Source organism: Pongo abelii, chromosome 15, assembly GCF_028885655.2.
Source record: "Pongo abelii isolate AG06213 chromosome 15, NHGRI_mPonAbe1-v2.0_pri, whole genome shotgun sequence".
NCBI classification, from domain to species: Eukaryota; Metazoa; Chordata; class Mammalia; order Primates; family Hominidae; genus Pongo; species Pongo abelii.
In genome coordinates, this window is record NC_072000.2 from 24642570 (window position 1) to 24668504 (window position 25935).

The 25935-nt window shown below is 39.1% G+C and overlaps 1 protein-coding gene across 26 annotated transcripts in view; it reads right to left on the minus strand.

The window, feature by feature from the left end:
• The window catches only part of HNRNPC (heterogeneous nuclear ribonucleoprotein C), a 59747-nt gene that overhangs the window by 15978 nt on the left and 17834 nt on the right, over positions 1-25935 (minus strand). For 15 of the 26 annotated variants that reach the window (XM_063715178.1, XM_063715179.1, XM_063715181.1 and 12 more), the window contains 3 exons: positions 8756-9032; positions 5768-5843; positions 5092-5139 (listed from right to left, as the gene is read on the minus strand). In XM_063715178.1, the coding sequence (XP_063571248.1) occupies positions 5092-5139; positions 5768-5843; positions 8756-8996 (365 nt within the window). In that variant the 5' untranslated portion in view covers positions 8997-9032. 26 annotated transcript variants of the gene reach the window in all.

Sequence of the window (25935 nt, forward strand, 5' to 3'; positions counted from 1 at the left end):
AAAAATTAGCCACGCATGGTGGCAGGCACCTGTAACCCCAGCTAATTGGGAGGCTGATGATGCAGAAGAATTACTTGAACCTGGGAGGTGGAGGTTGCAGTGAGCTGAGATTGTGCCACTGCACTCCAGCCTGGGCAATAGAGCAAGACTCTGTCTCAAAAAAAGGAAAAGAAAAAAAAAAAAAAAAAAAAGAGATGAGAAGACTCAAGAAAAGAGCTGACAGTAAATTAGTCTCTGTGAAGGCTAGCAAGATGTCCCACAATGACTGAGAGTTCTTTTAATTCTAAAAGGTATCCATCCTCAGGCGTAAGAGTTACCTTTTGAGGCTGGTAGCACCAGAGGTGTTTCATCTATGTCTCTAACTGGCAAGTATCCTGATGTAGGGTCCACGAGATATGACAAAAAAGAATGACTGTCCATAAGTCAGTGATGTATCCTTTTTCAATTGTAATGTCGCATCCGTTTTCAATCAAAATGTCATTCACATACCATAAAATTCACCATTTAAAAGGGTGCCACTCCGTGGTTTTTATTAGTTCTGCAATATCACCACTATCTAATTTGAGAACAATTTCATGGGTGATCAATTATAAGGGAAAGTGGGGTTCCAATTTATTACAATCTGAAGAAAATATATCTAGTTTATCTATATCTAGACATAGTTTTAGTATGAAAACACTGTAGTATTTGTGGCACAAATCGGAAAACACATATAGATCAAGCCTTTTATGAGAATTTTTTAAAGAATTATAAGAATAGTGCCAGGTTGGGTCAGGCGCAGTGGCTCACACCTGTAATCCCAGCACTCTGGGAGGCCAAGGTGGGTGGACCATGAAGTCAGGTCAGGAGTTTGAGACCCGTCTGGCCAACATACTGAAACCCCATGTCTACTAAAAATAGAAAAAATCAGCTGGGTGTGGTGGTGTGCACCTGTAATCCCCAGCTACTCGGGAGGCTGAGGCAGGAGAAACGCGAGAACCTAGAAGGCGGAGGTTGCAGTGAACCGAGATATGCACCATCGCACTCCAGCCCGGGAGACAGCACGAGACTTTTCAAAAAAAAAAAAAAAAAAAGAATAGTACCAGGGTAGCCGTTGACGAACATCAATTTCATGTATATGCCAGCCGACCTAAGGACTTACAGATCTATTTTTAGAGTACTTCCCAATCTAGCTTAAAAGACTCTTCAACAACTATGGCTTTGAATACTTGTGCATTCCCAACATTGTGATAAAAATTCACTTTTATTACAACACCTATTGCAAAACAAAACCAGCGCCTTCAAATGAATATTAAAAGAGGGCCAGGCGCAGTGGTTCACACATGTCATCTCAGCACTTTGCGTGGCCAAGGCAGGAAGATCCCTTGAGCTCAGGAGGGTGGACCACCTGAGGTCAAGAGGTCAAAACCGGACTGGCCGACGTGGACAAACACTGTCTCTACTGAAAATACAAAAATTAGTTGTCTGTGGTGGTGCACACCTGTAATCCCAGCTACCTGGGAGACTGAAGCAGGAGAGTCGCTTGAACCCAGGAGGAAGCAGAGGCTGCAGTAAGCCAAGACCAACCCACTGCACTCCAGCCTGAGTGCCAAAAAAGACTCCGTCTCAAAAAAAAAAAGGGGGGGGGGGGACAGTGATTTTGACTCCGATTTACGTATGAAGACCCAGAGCTTTCACTCAGAGCCAATTTCCCATCTACTTTTATTAAACAATTTCACATAGTCAATGCAGTATCGCTATGTTACCATTTAGAATAAAAATCTGAACCTTATGATAATGAATCTTCAGAATGACTTCTTAGAAGATATTAATACCATTTTTCTAAGTTATTATTCCACCAGGTCATACCCAACCTACTTCCCAGGTCCAAATTGACCTAACATTTTCCAAACCAGCAAAAAACTCCTGTATCTGCCCCTCTCCCCACTAACCAAACACTCCTCCTCCTTTCATCTTCATTAACATCTATCATATAAGACACAGACTCAATTCCTCAATTCTCCAACCCAATTTGAGTAAGTTCCCATCATGCGGACACCTAAAATTCATTTTCCCAAAGATCTCAGTACTCTAAAAGTCAGCTCTTTGCCAGCTATTAACCTAGCTGCTCCGCTAGTTATCAGTAATCATTATCTACTGGCTGACGTTAGAACAACAGAAGACATTACTTTTCACTGACAATAATATGCAGCAATATATCAGACAATAACTACTAGTATCAGCTGGTACAAAAATGATTGCAGTTTTGCTTTTTACCGTTCAAAGAAATGTCAAAAACGGAATTACTTTTGCTCAAACCTAATATATTGTTGTCTATTGAAAAACTGAAAGGCCACCAATTTAAGACCCGATTGCATTGGTAAGAAGTGTGAAGATATTTCTGCAAACATGTGATTTCTTTAGATTCTCTGCAGTATATCTCTCATTGTCTCAACTAATGTTTTCCAAATTCCCTGCTCAAATTTTCAAATTTCCCCATTCACAACGTGCCTTGCCAAGAAAAGACTTTTTAATGAGAACTATTTTCAGGAAGACTGTCACTGTATACTGCTAAAACTTGATACACTCATAAAAAACATCAACCAAGAGTCCATGACATCCCTGAAATTATACCAACAAAAGTGTGAGTTACTAAACTGGTCTGAATTGAGCCATGACAAAGAAATAGGATAATAATACACAGAAACACAACTACGTCCTTAATCTTTTATTAATGATTCTCAACTCTGACTGGACAAAAGAACGCATAGAAAGCACTGAAAAATATACTAGTACTTAAGAAAGTCTGCATAAGACCAGTTGTGTAAGAATCCCTATAGGAGAAGTTGGCATGAGTGTATTTTAAATGTGGTCAAGCAATTACCATGTACGGGAAGGGTAAAAGGGCAGATGCTTTAGACAAACTCACTGGGTTTCAGTGCCTTCAAGACATCTGACCAATAATTAACCCATCTATGCCTAATGTTCCATTACTGGAATGCTAGGCTTGTCGGAGTTATTTATATCCTACTGCGTTAGGTCATTACCAAGGTCTGATTGCAAAAATTCAAAAAATTGCAATCTCAGGAATAAATGAGTGAAGTTCACTAGTAAAGAAATGTCCTGATTTATTTTCAACTGGAAGTTCTGCATTGATTTTTATTTTATTTTTTGAGAAGGAGTCTCACTCTGTCACCCAGGATGAAGTGCAGTGGCGCGATCTCAACTCACTGAAACCTCCACCTCCCGGGATCAAGTGATTCTCCTACATCATCCTCCTGAGTAGCTAGGACTACAGGCGTGCGCCACCACGCCCAGCTATTTTTGTATTTTTTAGTAGTGACGGGGTTCCACCATATTGCCCAGGCTGGTCTTGAACTCCTGACCTTGTGATCCACCTGCCTTGGCCTCACAAAGTGCTGAGATTACAGGTGTGAGCCACCGTGCCTGGCCGATTTTTATTTTTTAAGAATTTCAAAAATTTCAACAAAAATAAAAATAAAGAATTACAAAACTCCTTAGTTTTCAAAATGTTCACACATAACTGTAAAAATCTGAGGAGACGGCCGGGCATGGTGGCTCACACCTGTAATCCCAGCACTCTGAGAGGCCAAGACGAGTAGATCACCTCAGTTCAGGAGTTCGAGACCAGCCTGGCCAACATGGTGAAACCCAGCCTCTACTAAAAATACAAAAATTGGCCGGGAGTGGTGGTGCATGCCTGTAACCCCAGCTACTTGGGAGGCTGAGGCAGGAGAATTGCTTCAACCAAGGAGGCAGACGTTGCGGTGAGCCAAAATCACGCCACTTCACTCCAGGTCTGGTGATGAGAGCAAGATTCCATCTTTAAAAAAAAAAAAAAAAAAAAAATCAGGCCAGGCGCGGTGGCTCACGCCTGTAATCCCAGCACTTTGGGAGGCCAAGACGGGCGGATCACAAGGTCAGGAGATAGAGACCATCCTGGCTAACACGGTGAAACCCCATCTCTACTAAAAAATACAAAAAAATTAGCCGGGCATGGTGGCGGGCGCCTGTATTCCCAGCTACTCGGGAGGCTGAGGCAGGAGAATGGCGTGAACCCGGGAGGCGCAGCTTGCAGTGAGCCGAGATCGCGCCACTGCACTCCAGCCTGGGTGACAGAGCAAGACTCTGTCTCAAAAAAAAAAAATAATAATAATCTGAGGAAACTGCTAATGTCAAATCAAAAAAACATTTTGATGATGCATTAAGGATGCTCAACCACATCATCTTATTATGGCATTCAAGGCCCTTTACAATCTGGATTTGAATTCTTTTTCGGGCCTTACTCTTCTGGCCTTTTAATGACTACGTACCATATGCTATGAGGTTATTTTTCAAACAGAAAGTCTATATATACTTTCATGTCTGACACTTTCAGTGCATACTTTATGGTATTTAACGGCTGACTTGATTCCTTTACAACTCCCATGCATGACTGATTAACTCAGTTCAAATATTAAGCATTCCCCAATCAGTAATTTTTATTCCAAAATCAGACCAAATTGTTATATACAGTAATAACATTAAAATACTAATGATGGGAATGCTGGCATTCTAAGACAAATAGTATATAAAGTAATATGCTTTATATATTGCATGTTTAAAGTGTATTGCATACAATAGTTTGCTCCATATACTTACATACACTGCATGAGTTTGAACGCGAAAAGCCAAATACGTCTAACATTTCCTTCATGTTAACTGAGACTGATGTTATCAGAATGTCAATGTGATAACACTCTTAAGCACATCATCCTATTTCCTGTTAAGTATTGCTATCAATAGATTTTCTAAATCTATTACCCAAAGCCACCCATAACCCAGTCCCTAGTCACCACACTCAGCGAATTTTTTTGTATTTTTAGTAGAAACGGGTTTCACCACGTTAGCCAGGCATTACGAAATAATGCATTAAAATCAGTATCACCCTACCTAATGATCTACTTGATGATTTAGAAAAAGGTGTTTTTTGTTTTGGAGGGAAGAGAATATGTTTGAAAACATCTTTGATGTTCATCACCACAAACTAGAAAAAGAAAATGGTTCTCACTAAATAGCTGTTTAGTAGAAATACAAAACATTTTAACATACCTATCATAATAGTCCCGTTGAAAGTCATAGTCCAAGTCAAAAGAGGAGCTGAAAAATAAATACCGAAAAGGGTTAATTTGGAAATGTTGCTACTAATTCACGACATCAGGTGAGGGGAGAACCATGCCATATAAACCACAACAAATAGATCAACAAGATTAGCACTGAATGATCCCCAATCATTCATACAATAAATCACTCAATTCCAATCACCTTAGACCGCTGGAAATGTAGTGGTCAAATTGGTAATTCAGGTTAAAATTCGCTAAGATTTCCATATATGACATAGCTAAACTAAACACTGAAAAACAGAATGGTAAACTAAACATTCTTATACCACACTTCTTCCCTCTCTTACTCTCTAGTGTCTTAGAAGCTCAACGATCCTGTAGAAGTATTTCAGGTTATCCTATAAATATCAAACTACTCTTTAATATCAATAGCAAAAACCTCAGGGATTTTTAATTCTCTAGAAATTTTCTCTAGGGCAAAAAAGAGACATATTAACACAAAAATAATAAAACCTTATTTATACACAGATAAAACACAGTACACTTAACCCTCCCCACATCCAGAAAACAGAAAGAAGATGCCCACTGATGGACACAATGCAGTTATAAATAATAAAGTTCCGGACCTGAGTAGAGGGGACGGAGAAGGGTGTTCTGTTACTGACCCGTACATCTCCGCTGCAGATCGTTTCACACCTGCTTTTCCTCGGTTCACTTTTGGCTCTGCAGCCAGGTTAATATCTGAAAAACAAAAGCAAAAATGTTAATGACAACTTTGTATCTGGGTAAAACAAACTACAAAGTTTATTTTTTTTATTTTTGAGACATAGTTTCGCTTTGTCGCCCAGGCTGGAGTGCAGTGGTGCCATCTCGGCTCACTGAAACCTCTACCTCCCGGTTCAAGCGATTCTCCTGCCTCAGCCTCGAGAGTAACTGTGACTACAGGCGGGCACCACCATGCCCAGCTAATACAAACTACAAAGTTTAGTAAATCACACAGACACATAAATTAGAAAATTTGGAACAAAACAACTCATCTTTCCTTAAGACATGGTCTCACTGTCATACAAGCTGGAGTGCAGTGATGCAATAATGGCTCAATACAGCCTAGACCTCCGAAGCTCAGGTGATCCTCCCACCCAAGTAGCAGCGACCACCACGCCTGGTTAATTTTTCTATTTTTTGCAGGGACGAACTCTTGGGGTCAAGTGATCTGCCTTGACCTCCCAAAGTGCTGGAATCACAGATGTGAGCTATCATGCTCAGCTTCATCTCTCCTTTTAATATTAAAAAGGCCCACAAATTTTTACAAGGCTAAGACTTCATCTTCCGTTTCTTTGTAGTCTGTTCTGTACCATTCAAGTGTTCCTGAGACGTAACATTAAGTCTGTCTGTGGTACTCTCCACCCTCAGATACCACTTTAACTCAACTCTCCCCATTCAAGCTACTGACTGTTCACTCAGTTACTATTACAAGAGAAAACTATCGCTGGTTGCCTTTCCAAGAATGGTTCAGTTCATTCCGAATTATTACAAATATATTAGAACGAAATATATTAAAATATATGCCAATTCACAAATTAACATAGTGAAGTGTGACAACCTCAAATCATCCTCAAAGGCAACTTCAGATTTTCCTTATAAAGTAAGAATTAGCTGTACTGCACGTAAAATATCCTGTGTTAATGACTCTTTCTGAATAATTCATCAATTGCTTAAACAACCTTTACATACACCAAAAAAATAAAAGAGCAAAGGGAAACAACCCTAGTTTTCAAATACAGTTTGTAACACGTATGCCCAGCTACCTACCCTGCCACCCACTGCCTACCAAGCAAGAATTTATCTTCTCCTTGTTCTAAAAAGCCCATGTCAGAAAGCCAAAAACTCTCCAAAATTCAGTTTACCTTCCCAGTCGTGCTAAAGCACTCAGTCAACAGTAACTCCATTTTCATATATACTGCTTTTATTAAAATGAGCTTCATTTTAATATACAAATGCCCCAAAATATACAAATTCCAAATTCCACCTCAAACCATTAACTAGATGAGTGTGGGTATTTTTTTAGACAGAGTCTTGCCCCGTTACCCAGGCTGGAGTGCAATCACAGCTCACTGTAACCTCTGCCTCCTGGGTTCAAAGCAATTCTCCTGCCTCAGCCTCCTGAGCGGCTGGGATTACCGGTACCCAGAACCATGGCCTGCTAATTTTTTGTATTTTTAATAGAGATGGCTTTTCACGGTGTTAGCCAGGATGGTCTCCATCTCCTGACCTCGTGATCTGCCCAACTCAGGCCTCCCAAAGTGCTGGAATTACAGGCATGAGCCACCGAACCTGGCCAAATGTGGATATCTTAAACTTAATCTTTTTTTATCTTCCCTTTTTATACAAAAGGAGCTCATCAAATGACCAACTGAAAACTGACTGAGGCCAGGTCCAGGGGCTCACGCCTGTAATCCCAGCACTTTGGGAGGCCGAAGCGGGAGGATCACCTGAGGTCAAGAGTTGAAGACCAGCCTGGCCAACATGGTGAAACCTCATCTCTACTAAAAAATACAAAAATTAGCCAGGTGTGGTGGCACATGCCTGTAGTACCAGCTACTCGGGAGGCTGAAACAGGACAATCGCTTGAACCCGGGAGGCTGAGGTTACAATTAGCCAAGACTGCACCACTGCACACAAGCCTGGGCGACAGAGCTGGACTCTGTCTCAAAAAAAAAGGATTGAATATATTGTCTATTTGCTGAACACCATTACATGAATAACCTTCAGGTTTTGGTACATTAACCTCATTTACAATTCTGACTTTGAAACCATATGAAGTGTTTCAAAACTAAAGATAGAATTAAATTTCTGAAAAAGCAATCCAGTAAGATGTAAAAACAATGAAATAGACCCAAATTATGTATCTGGTTGGTTACATAATATTATCAAAGAATTGTTTCATGTAACTCTAACCTACCATGCTTTGAGTCAATATACATAGTAGAATGTATACAAAGAATAAACCAAATCACAAATATAAAATTAAAAATAATCATCTTAACTTTGTAAAAACAAAGGTAAGATTATTTTGAAACTGAGGCATAAAGTACACATAAAATGAGAAGTTAAAACGGACATCTAGTACAACTAATCAAATAAACATGTGGACACTGATTCTGGCTTGAATAAACCAAATCACAGGTAATAAGTACTCTGAGGTGTCATTACATTTTAAAAGACAAGAAAATCTAAGACTGAGCCAAACTGCAGTCGGCCCAACGGATGGAGTGAAACCCCAATGAGGAGACAAGCAGTCAACAACACTAGAGGGCTCCTCCACTCTGCTGTGGGCAGGACACAACCATTTAGGAAACGTTTTACATTGTGAAGTGTCATTCCCAGCTCCCTCTACTCACGATTTCCAAATGAGAGTTGTCCTAGCTCTACTACACAAAATGGTACAATGAAGAATATCCTTTACTGAGCCAATTATAACTATAAGCCTAATGTATTTTTATTAGGCTGAACAGTCCCAATATCCAGAATATCTCAGGCTGTCAGTTTTACAGACATAAAAAAAAACAAACAACAACAAAAAAAACATGAATTGAAAAACTCAGGCCTGAATTAGATCATCAATGAAAAAATTCACTTAACGAAGACCTTACCTAAAACCTGGCCAGCAATCATTCTGCCATCCTCTCCTGCTACAGCAGCCCGGGCATTTCTCTCATTAACATATTGAACGAAGGCAAAGCCCTTATGAACAGAGCAGCCCACAATTTTGCCATACTTCGAAAAGATTGCCTCCACATCAGATTTCTTGACCACAAGAGTGTTGAGATTCCCAATGAATACACGGGAGTTCATGGAGCGAGGATCTGTCTTGTTGGTAACGTTGCTGGCCATTGTGTTTGATGGTAAGGTTTCTCACAAAGCCGAAAACTGTAAAGCAAAAAAAAGTATACAGGTGAACAGATGCTAAAAACAATATTCCTTGATAAAACATTCTCCACTCTCACTCTGAATCACTGTTACCTGCCCAGAGTATCAGGCAACTTAAAGGGACTCACAGCATTAAGTATGTATTTGCTAATAATTTCAGAGACTCCAGCCTCTGAATATACTCTAGAAACTCAACTTCTTCCTCTTCATTCTATTTCAGCAGCACTAAACTCTAAATTCTCAGGAAAAAAAAAATTCTCCCTGGCAGATCATTGGCAACATAATTTCCTTGGACATAATTCCAAGTGGCCCTCCTCTAAGTACTCAAGCAAATTAGAATTGCCTAAATTCTCTGACACCAGTTTCTGCTGTTTTTCACATTACAGGTCATGCTAACTATTCCCTGCCATCAATAATCTTGATTCACGCTGCTTTTATTGAGTTTCACCGGTTCTGTATATATACACACAGCATAGCAAACGTCAAATTCTGTCCCAAGCCGTTCATTAGCTAGATTAATATGGATAGTTTACACTTACCCATTAAGTATAATTTTCTTCAAAAGGCAATAAATAGAATCAATTCATTTACACTGGAAACACCTATTTCCAGATACTTTTATCTGAAGTATGCTTTAGATACATAAGTATCAATACCATCTTTTTACAGACTGCAATGACTCCAAGGCTACTTTTTATATAACCTAAAATATAGGACATTTAATAATATCGGATGGTGATGATGATAAAACTAGCCAGTGGAACATGGCATGAATCAAATTAAGGATTGGGGAATTAAAGAAAAATACACAACTTTTCACGCATTATTTAAAACCAAAAATTATCTGTCTTTATGTATGTGATGGAGGCTCAATTCTATCATAACAATACGGAGATTCACAATACCATCTCAGGTCCTATATAAGCAAAAATGTTTTATTTCATTCTTTTAGCATTTTGTTTCCTGCCTCTTCCCACTCCAACCCCCAATCCTGAACAAGATTTAAAAACATTCAGATTTCCCCTTCATCCCTTTGAAAGGTACTGATGAATCTCAAAAGATTCCAGTATTTGTTATCCTTCCAATCCTCAAGTGAATCATGACAAACTAGTTCTCACGGATGATGTAAAAAAGTCTAATGTATACATATATGTACATAAAAACAGGCAGTATAACACCATTTCATATATACATGACTCCTATCATTCTGATGCTTAATACAGTCATTTAACAGGCAGTACTGATTTAAAAGCTCAAACAAAACTTCACTTCCTTCCAAATCTTTCTGAAATTCAAAAGTCTGTCTTTGTTACTTTCTAAAGTATATCTTTACAAAAAGTTCTTAATATTTTAACACTAAGCAATAAAAATTAACAAACAGTAGCCATTGAAATCCACCAACAGCCTTTCAGCTATTAAGTATGCCAGAAAGTCCGATACTAAAAAGAGGAATTAAAACAATAATCTGCATTGAGGCCTAACTGGTTTCAGATACTACTGCTGGTTATTAAGATTTCCTATTATTACAAGTGGAAGTATAATCTGGTTTTAAGCAACTATTTTTCAAAAATAGGTTTATCAACAGAAAATATAATCTCCATAGGTTTAATGAGAAGAAATTACCAGGGGTGAGGGGCTCTGTAAGCCAATGCAGAATACTGAACATAAGGGAAAAAACCCATCAAATCACAGTCCAATGTTCCAAATGGACATTTGCAAAAAAAAAAAGAAGATGTGATTGAAAGGGGTACCCTTTGGAATCACAGACAGAAATGGATTTAAATGACCATTTTCTCAATTTTCACAAGTCTCAGTACATAGCTAGTACTAATCAAGATGCACGGAATTCATACTCCACAGCATTTTTCATGTGTATCAGGGCTTAATTCTCTCAAAGATCCACACAGGAAAAACTCTGTAGAAAAGCATCCAGGCATACAAGTAAAAGGATGCTAGCAATGGTTGTTATCTCTGAGTTTAAGGATATGATTTCTCATTTTCTTTATGGTCTGGTTATTAAATTTGCTACAAAAATCATGAACTACTTATTTTAAAAATACAATCCCAACTTCCAAAGGTTGCCTAAAATTAATAAAATATCATACTTACTATAAGGATTTAAATTCAAGATGGGGGCAACAGTAAAGACAGATGTACTCACAAATACTGATTAATTCCACTCTTAGCAACGTGTCCTCCTAAGGAATGAACAGTCACTACAAATTCATTCATTCATTTTGGGAGTCAAATATTTACTAACCATGTGCTGAGTACCACGTTCCGGGGAAAATCCAGGGAACAAATAGTAACAAAGACCGTCCTGAGAGCTTCCTTAAATTCTAGCGGTATTGCTATTTCAAATTTTATGGAAGAGGTACATTTCCTGAAGTTTTAGAAATAACCAAATGATGTCAAGTCACGCTTCATCCTACTTCAAAATTTTAAGGTATCATACAGGCGAAATTTCCATAAAGGGAGGACGGTACTGTAACACAAACTACTGGAAAAGAACTGGGATTCTTGGAAGCAGGCAGCAAGAGCAGAGTAGTTTTTGAATCTCTGACTCCCAAAAGAAGACTCAAGATGGCAAAATCACTATCCTACAGACAGCATTTAAATCAAAATTCCAAAGTGCAAGGCAGTAAAGGCAAGCCAGCATATATGGTTTCACTGACTGTGGGAGAAATAAAATATAAGCAACTTGGAGAATAAAAGACTTAGAAATACAAGAATACCAAAATAACCAGCAGTTTTTTATCGAAAAGCAAGAGGAACGAAATTTTAGAAAAGCAGTTAAAACTTGGAAGGTTTACCTGCTCCAATAGTGGGTGAGCACAAGGGACTTCAATAAAAATGTGTGAAGGTGCAAGAACAGCTGCGTCCCTTAAGTCTCGTAAGTAAACAAACCCTATGTGGTTGATTCCACTGCCAATCCCCCTTCCTCTCACCAAAAGGTAACAACCATTCTGACTTTACTAGCACTTTCTTACTTTTAAAATAATTCTAATGCCTAAATGTATAACTGTAGACATTCCAGTCTTCCCAGAAAAATAAACATGATGCATTTAAGGCATTTTTGTAGATAAGTTCCGCTTCTATTGCATTAGGTTAAAATTTATCTGTTTTAAGAATCCAGGGTATTATTGACTTGTGGTTTCCCAGTCTGTATTTTCCAGAATTGATACTCTCATTACAATTCCACATATTCTTCTGTAACTCCTGAAAGCAGCAGCTGGGACCAAAGGCTTACTCAGCCTCATCTGCAATATTTTGTCAAGACTACCTTGTCCTACAAGTGGCAATACCTTTTTGTGGTGTTATTGATGCTTAAACAATACCATTTCTCTCTAGGTAGTATGGTGTGGTTTCTCAAGCACCACTTTTAACATGTTACGCAGACTGTTGTTAGAAATCCTAAGAACAGTCCCTCAGTTCTTCCACGTAACGGGTTGCCAGCATCCTTTTATAGTAGTACAATAGTTTTGATAAGTAAAACAAACTCCTTGATCACATTTTTTTTTTCTATTTTTTTGAGTTGGAGTTTCACTCTTGTTGCCAAGGATGGAGTGCCATGGTGCAATCTTGGCTCACTGCAACCTACGCCTCCCGGTTTCAAGTGATTCTCCTGCCTCAGCCTCCCCAGTAGCTGGGATTACAGGCATGTGCCACCAAGCCCGGCTAATTTTGTATTTTTAGCAGAGACCAGGATTCTCCATGTTGGTCAGGGTAATCCTGAACTCCTGACCTCAGGTGATCCGCCTGCCTCGGCCTCCCAAAGTGCGGGGATTACAGGTGAAAGCCACTGCGCCCGGCCCTGATCCCATTTTCTTGCCTTGTTACTCCCTTTACATCTGGAAGGTGTAAAAACCACTTGTAGAATGAAAAGGTCTACTTTTGCTTCTTGCCTTATACAGATCTAAATTACTTGGTCATATTCTATATGAATTTTTATAAGAGTATCTAACAACAACTCAATATTAATAAATGTCCAGCAATAATAGTCTTTTAAAAATACAACTTCAAGTGATGTGCAAATTATAATTTGCGTCAAAAAGACAGTATCTGAAAACGTACAATACATAGGAAACACAAATGAACTACATAAAAATCATTTAAGAACGGACAGTACAGAAACACATCAAAATATCTTAAAATGTTCTGCGGGTACTCTGCTTGTGATTAATCTTTACAATCATTTTCACAGTTTCTCTGTATTTCCCAAATTCACTACAATGTACATACAAGCTTGGAATTTTTGTAGGAAAAACTCATTTAAGCCAAACAAATATTTTTTAAAACAAAATCCATTTGGTAGAAATTTTAACAGGTTAATCACATTAGTAATAATAATCCAAGTCTTAATGCACCTGTATATACTGAAACATTTTGAGGTCGATGCCCCTCATCATCATATTTCCCCTCTTCTAGTTGAAGGGGTCTAGAATTTTTCTTTTTTTAATGCAAGCTAACCCAGGGATCCTACTCTATCACCATTTACTAGTATGTAATAGTCGAATAATGCTGTTAGATAATAAAGTGGGACTAATTTACATGAACTAGATTTAACATTAAGAAATCTGGGGCTGGGTGCAGTGGCTCAGGCTTGTAATCCCAGCACTTTGGGAGGGCGAGGCATACAGCTCATGAGGTCAAGAGATCAAGACCATCCTGGCCAACATGGTGAAACCCCAACTCTACTAAAAATACAAAAATTAGCCAGGCATGGTGGTGCATGCCTGTAGTCCCAGCTACTTGGGAGGCTGAGGCAGGAGAACCACTTGAACCCAGGAGGTGGAGGTACCACTGAGTCGAGATTGCGCCACTGCACTCCAGCCTAGGCGACAAAGGGAGACCTCGTCTCAACAACAAAAAAAACCAAAACCTGAAATCTTGATGGAGAATAACATTTCCAATTCATGAATCTACAGTTCACATATTCCAAGCCAGGTAAGGTGGCTCACACCTGTAATCCCAGCACTTTGGGAGACTGAGGCAGGCGGTTCACATGAGGTCAGGAGTTCAAGGCCACTCTGGCCAACATGGTGAAACCCCATCTCTACTAAAAATACAAAGATCAGCCATGCGTGGTGGCCTGCACCTCTAGTCCCAGCTACTCGGGAGGCTGAGACAGGAGAATCGCTTGGACATGGGAGGAGGTTGCAGTGAGCCGAGATCGTGCTAATGCAGTCCAGCCTAGGCAACAGAAGGAGACACTGTCTCAAAAACAAACATACAGTTCAAATATTCCAGCTTCCATTATTTGTAAATCAGAAGGTTAAATACTTCAAAAGTGAAGCAGTAGTCTAGTTACATTTCCAGCCAGGCACTTTGGGAGGCCAAGGCAGGTGGATCATGAGGTCAGAACGAGACAGTATCCTAGCTAACATGGTGAAACACCATCTCTACTAAAACTATGAAAATAATTAGCGGGGTAAGGTGGCATGCACCTGTAGTCCCAGCTATTCGGGAGGCTGAGGCAGGAAAATTGCTTGAACCTGGGAGGCGGAGGTGCAGTCAGCAGAGATAGCGCCACTGCACTCCAGCCTGGGCAACTGAGCAAGACTACATCCCAAAAAAAAAAAAAAAAAAAAAAAAAACCCACAACAAAAAAAACCTAAACTAACCCCTGCATTCAATTCAAATTAAATGCCAATTCTATATACTAAATATGCTATATATGTAAAATTTCCCTTCTTTGCAGAATTTCGAAGACAAAAGTGACACTAGATGGCAGCAATGAGTTGTCAATTTTCTAAAAGGTTTACTAAATCTTCTGTATTCCAAAGTTTTCAGTCATTCACAATTTCTTAAGTTTCTGAATACTCTTTGGATACTATAAATTCCTCTGCATACTTGGATAATCATCATTTGATCTAAGTTGTTGAACACACTTCTAGTCTTATTTTGCCTATTTAGGTCCGGCTACCCTATCCCACATTACTCTGTCTGGTCACCATTTTTGTACCCTGCTTCCCTATGGATCTTATTGCTTTCAACTACTTCCCTCTGGCCTCTTCAGAGGCCAACAATGCCTGGAAAAATATGTGCATTTTAATTTGCTGAACTGCCAAGAATCATTCATTAGCTCATTTAATCAAAAACAGTATCTCAAGGCAAACACTGTGAGAGTAATCTCTGAGAAAACAGTAGTACCTGGTGATATTACTAAGACATTTTCAGCCTATGAAGAAACAAAGTTGGCTACTTTTAGAAAACATTATGCTAACTGCTATGTTTAAGTATTAGAACTAAGAATACCTAAGACCTTGTACAGCATGGGGGAAAATGAATAATTCAATAAAGGGTACTACTAGGTAGCCATCTTTTTCAAAAATTGGAACCAACCTCACTCTAAATCCTAACATAAATACAAATCATGTAAAAAAAACTGCATACGCAAAGGCCAAAACCCAAATGAAATAAAACAATTTTCAAAAGGAAGAGTAACAAATTTAAAAACGGCAGGAAATGGATCATAAATATAATAATAATATATAAGAAGAAGGTGTGGGGCCAGGCAAGGTGGCTCACGCCTGTAATCCCAGCACTTTGGGAGGCCAAGACAGGAAGATCATGAGGTCAAGAGGTCGAAACCAGACTGGTCAACATAGTGAAACCCCATCTCTACAAAAAATATTAAAAATTAGCCGGGCGTGATGTCAAGCACCCGTAATTCCAGCTACTCTGGAGACTGAGCCAGAAGAATCGCTTGAACCCAAGAGGCGGAGGTTGCAGTGAGCCTAGATCATGCCACTGCACTCCTGTCTGGTTGACAGTGCAAGACTCCATCTCAAAAAGATGTTAAGACACATTATTTAACGTTTATTTACATTGGTGAGGATTACACCAATTTAACATATGAGAGTACCGTCAATGTATGCTAAAAGCACCAGGTAAAACTTGGTGAGTGGAGTACCAGGATTTGCAAACAGATTACTCTCTATAATTACATAGGGGGAAAATGTACCTTTACAACGAAGACCTGGAGGTCTCAACCTAAACTAAGGGATCATAATTAGAAAGTTGTAGGACAACCTAACATTGCATGCCTCCTGATGTGACACACTTAAACACGCATTATCACCTACGCATTATTCTCAGCAAGCTATCTTTCTTGAATCTATATATGGGGGAAACAATCAGACAATTTCAAGTTTGTGGAAAATCACAATACAACTGGTTTGGACACCTCAAAAAACAAAAACTAGGGGCACCTTTTTCTAGATTAAAAAAGCAGTGCCGGCACGGCCAATGTGGTGAAACCCCAACTCTACTAACAATACAAAGATAAGCTGGGTGTGGTGGCACATACCTGTAGTCCCAGCTACTTGGGAGGCTGAGACAGAATTGCTTGAACTGTAGAGGTGGAGGCTGCAATGAGCTGAGATCAAGCCACCTCATTGTCTCAAAAAAAGGGGGAGGTTGGGGGGGGGCAGTGTGTGAATTCTGATTGAATACTAGACTGGGGAAAAGAGACATTTTTATCTAGATAATTTTACTATGAATTGTTTAATTACTGAATTGATGTTCATTATTGTTTTGATAATATTTTGGTGGCATATATTTCCTTTAATCTTAGGAGATGCAGCCACATGGAAGCTCCTAACTTCAGTGCGTATCATGTTTGCTGAAGTATCATGTCAACAAACTTTGAAATCATTCAGGAGAAAAGTGTAGAGAGCAAACATGGCAGTTGCTATCCGAAGAGTGGGGCTTACACAGGAATGGCTTATTCTATGTATGTATATATTGTGTTCAAAAGTTTTCTTAAGATGCTATATATAGCAGATTCAAAATTGATATATAGCAGATTGCACACTTCATCAAATTTCCAAAAACGATATATACCAGATTGCACACTTCACCAGATTTCCAAAGATTACATCTTTTTTTCTGTCAAATCTGCTTATGTAACAATGATCATGCAATGAAGTGAAGGAAAAGAAACTGGCATTTCCATTGTTTTAACTAAGTAAACCAGTACATGTTTTGTAGGCTCATATGAAAATTCTCAATAAAAAGTATCAAGCAATGGGACGGCAGGTCCCTGTATCTGTATTCAGTAAGCAAGTGAGGATATTCAATTTCAAGTACTCCCATGTTTGCTTGGAACTGAAAATGTCATCTTTTATATAAATCTGTGACAAAAGATACTTGACAGCCATTCAACAAAAACGTGGTAGAATACTTACTGACTGGAAAACAAACATCTGCCACGTAGAGGTTCTAACACTACAATAATTACATATTAGTAAAATATACATATATATACCTGTAGCTACATAAGACAGAGTACAAGAACAAAACATAAAAATGTTGATGGTGGCTACCTCTGAGTACTGATGACATAAGTAAATGAGTAAATACTATTTTTATCTGCATGTTTTCTGCAAGTTTTTGTTTGTTTTTTTTTTTTTTTTAAGACGAAGCTTAGCTCTTGTTGCACAGGCTGGATTGAAATGTTGCGATCCTGGCTCACTGTAACCTCTGCCTTCCGAGTAGCTGGGATTACAGGCGCCCGCCACCACGTCCGGATAATTTTTTGTATTTTTAGTAGAGACGGGGTTTCACCATGTTGACCATGGCTGGTCTCCAACTCCTGACCTCAGGTGATCCGCCGACCTCCACGTTCCGAAAGTGCAGAGATTATAGGCGTGAGCCACCACGCCTGACCGCAAGTTCTCTCTATAAAGCACTTTTATAATCAAAATTGTTTCCTATCAATGTATGAATGAGTGATGTAATGCAACAAATAAAAAATTAAGGTCTTAAAACATCTCAATGTAAAAAACTAATTCATGTAGTTTAATTTCCCCCGAGGTCCCTCAAAAGATGATAAAAATTCCATTTAAGGTATCCTTTCTCACTTACCAATGGTGGAGCTTTTGAATTGCCAAAGTCAGAGAACTCGCAATCTAATGATACACAATTCTAAATCACAGTTGACTCTTAATTCTTCCCTTAGCTCTATTCTTGGAATTACATTCATCAGTAAACCAATTATTAATCACACATTGCTTAATGACAGGGAAATGCGTGAGAATTGTATCATTATGCAATTTTGTCACTGTGTTAATGTCATAAGAGTGTACTTACCCAATACCAAGCTAGATAGTGTAGCCTACCAAACACCTAGCCTGTATCATATAGCCTATTGCTCCCGGACTACAAACCTGCATAGCATGCACAGTACTGAACACTATAAGAAGTTCTAACAGGCCGGGAACGGTGGTTCACGCCTGTAATCACAACACGGAGTTTGAGACCAACCAGACCAATATGGTGAAACCCAGTCTCTACTAAAATAACAAAAATTAGCCAGGCATGGTGGCATGCGCCTGTAGTCCCAGCTACTCAGGAGGCTGAGGCAGGAGAATCGCTTGAATCTTGGAGGCAGACATTGCACTGAGCCAAGATCACACCACTGCACTCCAGCCTGGGAGACAGAGCGAGACTCCATCTCAAAAAAAAAAAAAAAGCAAAAGAGAAAACAAGGGCTGAGTCTAAGTTCTAACACAATGTTATTTGTGTACTTCAAAAAAGAAAAGGTACAGTAAAAATACAGTATAAAAGATTTCAAAAACGGTATACCTATATAAAGCACTTACCATGAATGGAGCTTTTAGGACTGAACGTTGCTTTTGGTGACTGTACTGAGTGAGTGGTGGGTTTGATGCCCTAAGACATTACCATACACTACTGTAGACTTTATAAACATGGTACACTTAAAGCTACACTAAGTTTGTAAAACAAATTTCTCTTTTCTTTAATATACTAACCTTATTTAGTTTACTGTAATTTTTTTTACTTTGAAAAAACTAAGACATAAACATTAGCCTAAGCCTATAGGTGTTCAGGATCAGCAAGATGTCACTAGGCAACAGAAATTTTTCAGCTCCATTATAATCTCTTTTACTTTTTAGTTTTTTTTGAGGAGCCTCCCTCTGTCACCAAGGCTGGAGTGCAGTGGCACAATCTTGGTTCCCTACAACCTCCACTTCCCAGGTTCAAGCGATTTTCCCACCTCAGCCTCCTGAGTAGCTGGGAACACAGATGTGCACCACCATGCCTGGCTACGGGGTTTCACCATGTTGGCCAGGCTGCTCTCAAATTCCTGACCTGAGGTGATCTGCTTGCCTCGGCCTCCCAAATTGCTGGGATTACAGGCATGAACCACCACACCTGGCCTGCTCCATTATAATCTTAAGGGGCCATAATATATGTGGTCTGTCATTCACCAAAACATCTATGCAGCACATGGCTCTATATTTTTCTTTGACAAAACATTTCATTCAAACTCTTCCCCATCCTAGCCATCTATGAAAATAAATGATGCCTTATAGGCCGGGCGCGGTGGCTCATGCCTATAATGCCAGCACTTTGTAAGGCTGAGGCTGGTGGATCACGAGGTCAAGAGATCAAGACCATACTGGCTAACATGGTGAAACCCCGTCTCTACTAAAAATACAAAAACAAAAAAATTAGCCGGGCGTGTTGGCGGGTGCCTGTAGTCCCAGCTACTTGGGAGGCTGAGGCAGGAAAATGGCATGAACCCGGGAGGCAGAGCTTGCAGTGAGCTGGAGATTGCGCCACTGCACTCCAGCCTGGGAGACAGAGTGAGACTGTCTCAAAAAAAAAAAAAAAAAATGAAATGTTGTCTTATAACAAAAGTTAGTCTGCCAATTTCCCTTTAACACAGTACTCCAAATTTTGAGTTCCCTTGGAAAAGAAAGGAATATTCTGGATGCTCTCCAGATGCTACTTTGGCACTGTCAACACATACAGAATCAATTACAACTGACCCTTGAACAATATGGGTTTATACATAGACTTTCTTCAGCCTAAACCACCCAAGACAATAAGTCCAAGCCTTCATCTTCCCCTCAGCCTACTCAATGTGAGGACAATGAAGAAGACATTTGTGATGATTTACTTCTACTTAACAAAGTCAATGTATCTTCTGCTCCTTAATAATTTTTTCTTTTCACTAACTCACTTTCTTCTAAGAATACAGTATATAATATATAATATACCGAATCTGTGGTTAATTGTTTATCAGTAAGGCTTCTACTCAGCAGTAGCTCATCAGTAGTTTTTGGAGAGTTCAAAGTAATACATGGATTTTTTATTTTTGAGGGGGGTGCTGGCAGCTGGTGCCTTAACACCCCTTGTGTTAAGGGTCAACTGTAAATATAAGAATCCTTATTTATCAATGTAATCCGAACCTCTATGTTTTGACAACTCTTTTGTTGGACTTTTTATTAAGTACAGGGCTTAGCAGTTCATATTTTATCCTCTTCTACCTAGTTCATAATCACTAAAGATCACATGTAACTCCAGCGTTAAGAAAATTTCAGCCTTTGATTTTGCTGTAAAGTATAAACAACCCCTCTCAATTATGTATCCTTCACTGATAGGACATAACCTCATGAGTCTCATCATTACCCAATTTTCCTTCAATACAAAAGTTTTTCGTGATATATTTCAATTTTTGAACAATAATAATTAGTAAAGTCAATCTCAAATGAGAAGCTGTCCTGCATTATTTTTTGTACCCTGAAAAGTTATACTCTGGTTTAGTTTTCTATTTTTTGTACCCTGAAAAGTTACACTCTGGTTTAGTTTTTAGTACAACTGAGTAAGTATGTTTAAAAATATAAATCAAAATTTTAGGTAACTCAAACTTCCAAAATGAAGTAAACTGAAAGTGGATACAAAAATACCTATCCTTGGCTGGGTGTGGTGGCTCACACCTGTAATCCCAGCACTTTGGGAGGTTGAGGCCAGTGGATCACTTGAGGACAGGAGTTCAAGACCAGCTTGGCCAACATGGTGAAACCCCATCTCTACTAAAAATACAAAAAAAAAAAAAAAAAAAAAAAATTAGACAAGCATGGTGGCAAGCGCCAGTAATGCCAGCTACTTGGGAGGCTGCGGCATGAGAAAGAATAGCCAGAACATGGGAGGCGGAGGTTGCAGTGAGCCAAGATCACGCCATTGCACTCCACCCAGGGCGATGGAGTAAGACTACATCACAAAAAAAAAAAAAAAAAAAAAAGCCTGTATCCTCACAAATTCAAGCCATGTCCACTATGACCGAACCTTAAAATGAGGTCACATTTTAAATAGAGTATAAACAAAAAACTTTTGGAGGCTGAGGTGGGAGACTGCTTGAGCCCAGGAGTTAGAGACCAGCCTGACCAACAACGTAGCAAGACCTTATCTCCACCAAAATTTAAAATAAAATAACGCCCAGCTAACTTTCTTGCACTTTTAGTAAAGACGGGGTTTCGCCATGTTGCCCAAACTGCTCTCAAATGCCTGGTTTCAAGTATCTCCGCACCTCAGCCTTCAAAAGTTTGGGATTACAGGCATGAGCCACTGCAACCAGCCTAGACACACGTGGTTTCAAGATCAACAACTTGCTAGTGGCATGCACTTTCTTTGGGAAGTCAATCTCTTTGAAAATCAGGTTCCTTATCTGTAAAATAAGTATCATTGATAGTATTTGTCTCACAGGATAGGAATGAAGCATAAATGAAACAAGGTACACGAAACACTGGAAATGATGGTACCTGGCACATATCAAGTGCTGCTGCTACTACTGTTATCATTTACTGTTATTGGTACATACCAACAAAAAATGGCCCAAGGACACAAACAGGTGACTAACAATACTAAAAGTATATGAAGATTAAAAAGATTAACACTACCAAGGAAATATAAATTAAACCCAGTACCATGTTTCACCTACGAAACAAGCAAACAATTACAGTATCTACTGCAGGCAACGGTCAAAATCAATGGTCCGTGTGAACTCATACTGCATTTCCAGAAAATGGGATTACTTCATCAAAAGTTTTAAAACTTATTAAAACTCAGTAATTTTACCTTTGAGAATTCACCTGAAAGAAACAATGGTGTGGACACATTAACAGTGAAAAAGTAGAAAACAAGTGCCTGACAATGAATGAGCACAAATTATTTCAGTGCACCAATCCAATGGAATACAATGTAAATGACACGTGACATTGACGTGGAGAAGCATAACCAAAGTGTGTACAAGTTATCTAGAAGATTACATACCAAGGTGACATCTAAGGATGGGATGGGGTTTTGAGTTTTTTAAATTTTTCTCAACTTTTCACTAATAATACATAATGCTTTTGTAATTTTTCTTTCTGCAAAGATAGCAAAATGCTACCCTGAAACTTAGTCATCATGATATACAGATAACTGAGTCAGGAAAGCTCTTCTGCAAAACCCTAAGCAAAAATTGGGCCCTTCTCTTCCTCAAGAGCAATTCAGAACTAAACAGAATCAAGGAATTGGGGCTGGGCGCAGTGGCTCACGCCTGTAATCCTGCCAGCACTTTGGGAGACTGAGGCAGGTGGATCACCAGAGGTCAGGAGTTTGAGATCAGCCTGACCAACATGGTGAAACTCCGTCTCTACTAAAAATACAAAAAAAAAAAAAAAAAAAATTAGCCAGGTGTGGTGGCACGTGTCTGTAATCCCAGCTACTTGGGAGGCTGAGGCTAGAGAATTGCTTGAACCGGGAAGCAGACATTGCAGTGAGCCTAGATCTCGCCACTGCACTCCAGCCTGGACAGCAAGAGCGAAAACTGTGTCTCCAACAAAAAAAAAAAAAAAAAAAAAAAGAATCAAGGAATTGGGTACCTCTAGATTCACTGAACATTGTATTACATATTTTGGGGTCTATTAGCCATTGGAAGTCCCAAGATACATAGAAATTTCTCTCTACATTCTCAACCTTCACATTTAACTGTGCCATCATTAAAGTGTTGTAGGGTGTTACGACATAAAAGTCCATCATACTCTAACCTAGAGTAATTTGTTTTGAAAACACTTTTTAAAGAAAAGGTTCCAGAATCTGTAAGTATCCAACAAACATCAGGAATATTTTAAAGAATGCTTGACCTAGGTTAAGATTTAATGTTTCAAAATGACTTCAGTAAGATCAATATATCTTTACTGAGAACTAAAACATCAAGAGAATATGCAATATGCAAAAATAATAAAACACAGGAAGGTCTTATTTGTAATATAACTGATAATCTATGTGAATGAAAATAACAGCATGGTTAGTATGTCTACCTGTATACTACATCCATTAAAAAATACAAAAATTAGCTGGGGGTGGTGGCGCACACCTGTAGTCCAGGCTACTCGGGAGGCCGAGGCAGGGGAATCGCTGTAACCCAGGAGACAGAGGCTGCAGTGAGCCAAGATAGCACCACTGCACTCCAGCCGGGGCAAAGGAGCGAGACTCCACTTCAAAAAAAAAAAAAAAAGAAATGCACATTTAAATACTTAGGGGTCTTTTGTCTTCAGCCAGCAATTTCCTTGCAAATGGTTCAGCAAAAAACTAAAATGAAACATGGCAATCCTGGTGGAAGGTATATTAAGAATTCATTAGACTGTTCTGTATGTTTACATATTTTCCTTAAAACGCTGAAAAAAAAAAATTGTCATAACTATGACAGATCTACCTTGATTTGCAAGGTATTTTGAATGTTAATCTCAGCTTTTATAACCAAGAATGGTTATATTACACCAAGATATAATATGATCTGCATTAAGAGTTCAGATAATTCAAAGCACGTATCTCAGAATAGCATATGTATTTCCAGCCTGCCAGCTTCGAAATTTTTAATTCTATTTTGTAATTTAGAAGTCATTATTTCAAATTTTGCAAATAAAATGTCATGTTTTATATTGTATTATTTCCAATGTAAATTAAATGTGGCTACACTGTAGTCTTCAACATTCGCCATAAACATCAAAAACCACTCCTGCCAAAAAATCCACCAAAATTTGTAATTCCCAATCAAAGTAATAAAAAAGGAGTGAAAAGTGTTCTAGATTTGTTCTTTACAATGCGCATATCGGTACTACTGGGGTAGGGTGAGACTCTTCCTAGGTAGCTCCCAGATGGTGATGATGCTATGCTGGAGCACAGGCTATTTTCTGAATAGAAAGGGCCAACATTCATTCTCAAGACTTCATTTCCGGCCGGGCTCGGGGGCTCACGCCTGTAATCCCAGCACTCTGGGAGGCTGAGGCGGGTGGATCACGAGGTTAGGAGATCGAGACCATCCTGGCTAACATGGCGAAACTCCGTCTCTACTAAAAATACAAAAAATTAGTCGGGCATGGTGGAGGGCGCCTGTAGTCCCGGCTACTCGGGAGGCTGAGGCAGGAGAATGGCGGGAACCTGGAAGGCAGAGCTTGCACTGAGTGGAGATCGCGCCACTGCACTCCAGCCTGGGCGACAGTGAGAGACTCCCTCTCAAAAAAAAAAAAAAAAAGACTTCATTTCCTTGTTATTTTATAGAAAGTTTCAATTTTATCAGTGACCTCAGACTGAGCATGAGTTGTAACAAAGTATACTTTTAAGTCTACTCTGGTCTCTGGTCTACAATGCTTGCAGCCAGGTGTGGTGGCTCACACTTGTACTCCCAACACTTTGGGAGGCAGAGGCAGGCAGATAACTTGAGGTCAGGAGTTCCAGACCAGCCTGGCCTATACGGTGAAACCCTGTCTCCACTAAAAATACAAAATCTAGCCAAGCGTGGTGGTGGTGGGGGCCTGTAATCCCAGCTACTTGGGAGGCTGAGGCAGGAGAACTGCTTGAACCCGGGAAGCGGAGGTTGCAGTGAGCTAAGACTGCACTGCTGCACTCCAGCCGGGGCAACGGACTCCGTCTCAAAAAAAAAAAAAAGACACATGTATTAGGAAAAATAGTCTCAGATTTTAGAACACTATGCTTTTTTTGTTGTGTAGCATCTAGGAGAGCACAGTTATCACATCAAATATTTCTGCAGGAATACATATAAATTTTCAGTAAATGTCACACATAGAACATAAATAATCTCACATCAGTTAAGATCAGTTTTTTTTGTTTTTTTTTTTTTTTTGCCAAATTGAGTCTTGGTGTCAAATGCAAAATTTGTCAGAGATTTTAAAATTTCTAAATTATGGATAAGATTTTAGACAGGTGTAATTTGACCCAGCCATCCCATTACTGGGTATATACCCAAAGGACTATAAATCATGCTGCTATAAAGACACATGCACGTGTATGTTTATTGCGGCACTATTCACAATAGCAAAGACTTGGAACCAACCCAAATGTCCAACAATGATAGACTGGATTCCATATACACCATGGAATACTATGCAGCCATAAAAAATGATGAGCTCAATGTCCTTTGTAGGGACATGGATGAAATTGGATCTTCATTCTCAGTAAACTATTGCAAGGACAAAAAACCAAACACCGCATGTTCTCACTCATAGATGTGAATTGAACAATGAGAACACATGGACACAGGAAGGGGAACATCACACTCTGGGGACTGTTATGGAGTGGGGGGAGGGAAGAGGGATAGCATTAGGAGATATACCTAATGCTAAATGGCGAGTTAATGGGTACAGCACAGCAGCATGGCACATGTATACATATGTAACTAACCTGCACACTGTGCACATGTACCCTAAAACTTAAAGTATAATAACAATAAAAAAAAAGATTTTAGACAGGTAACAATAACCTAGCAGCCCAGAAATTTTTAACAAGGATATCTGACTTAAAGTTATTACAGTATTCTCTTAAACAGCCAAAACAGGAAATTGTATCTAAATTTGAGAATAGTAAAAGGTTTGATTTTTCTCACCAATGAGTATAACCACAAGACCCCCACTCTTAAGAAAATTTCAAAACCTACCTTTAGTAAACAACACTTCCAAAATTCCATACAGGACTATGTTAGCAAAAGAACAAATACACAAAAACACCCCACCAACCATGTTATCCCCGTAGAAATAAAACAGCATTGAGGAATGCCTTACTCAGTTCTCAGGGTAGTACTTTTGATACT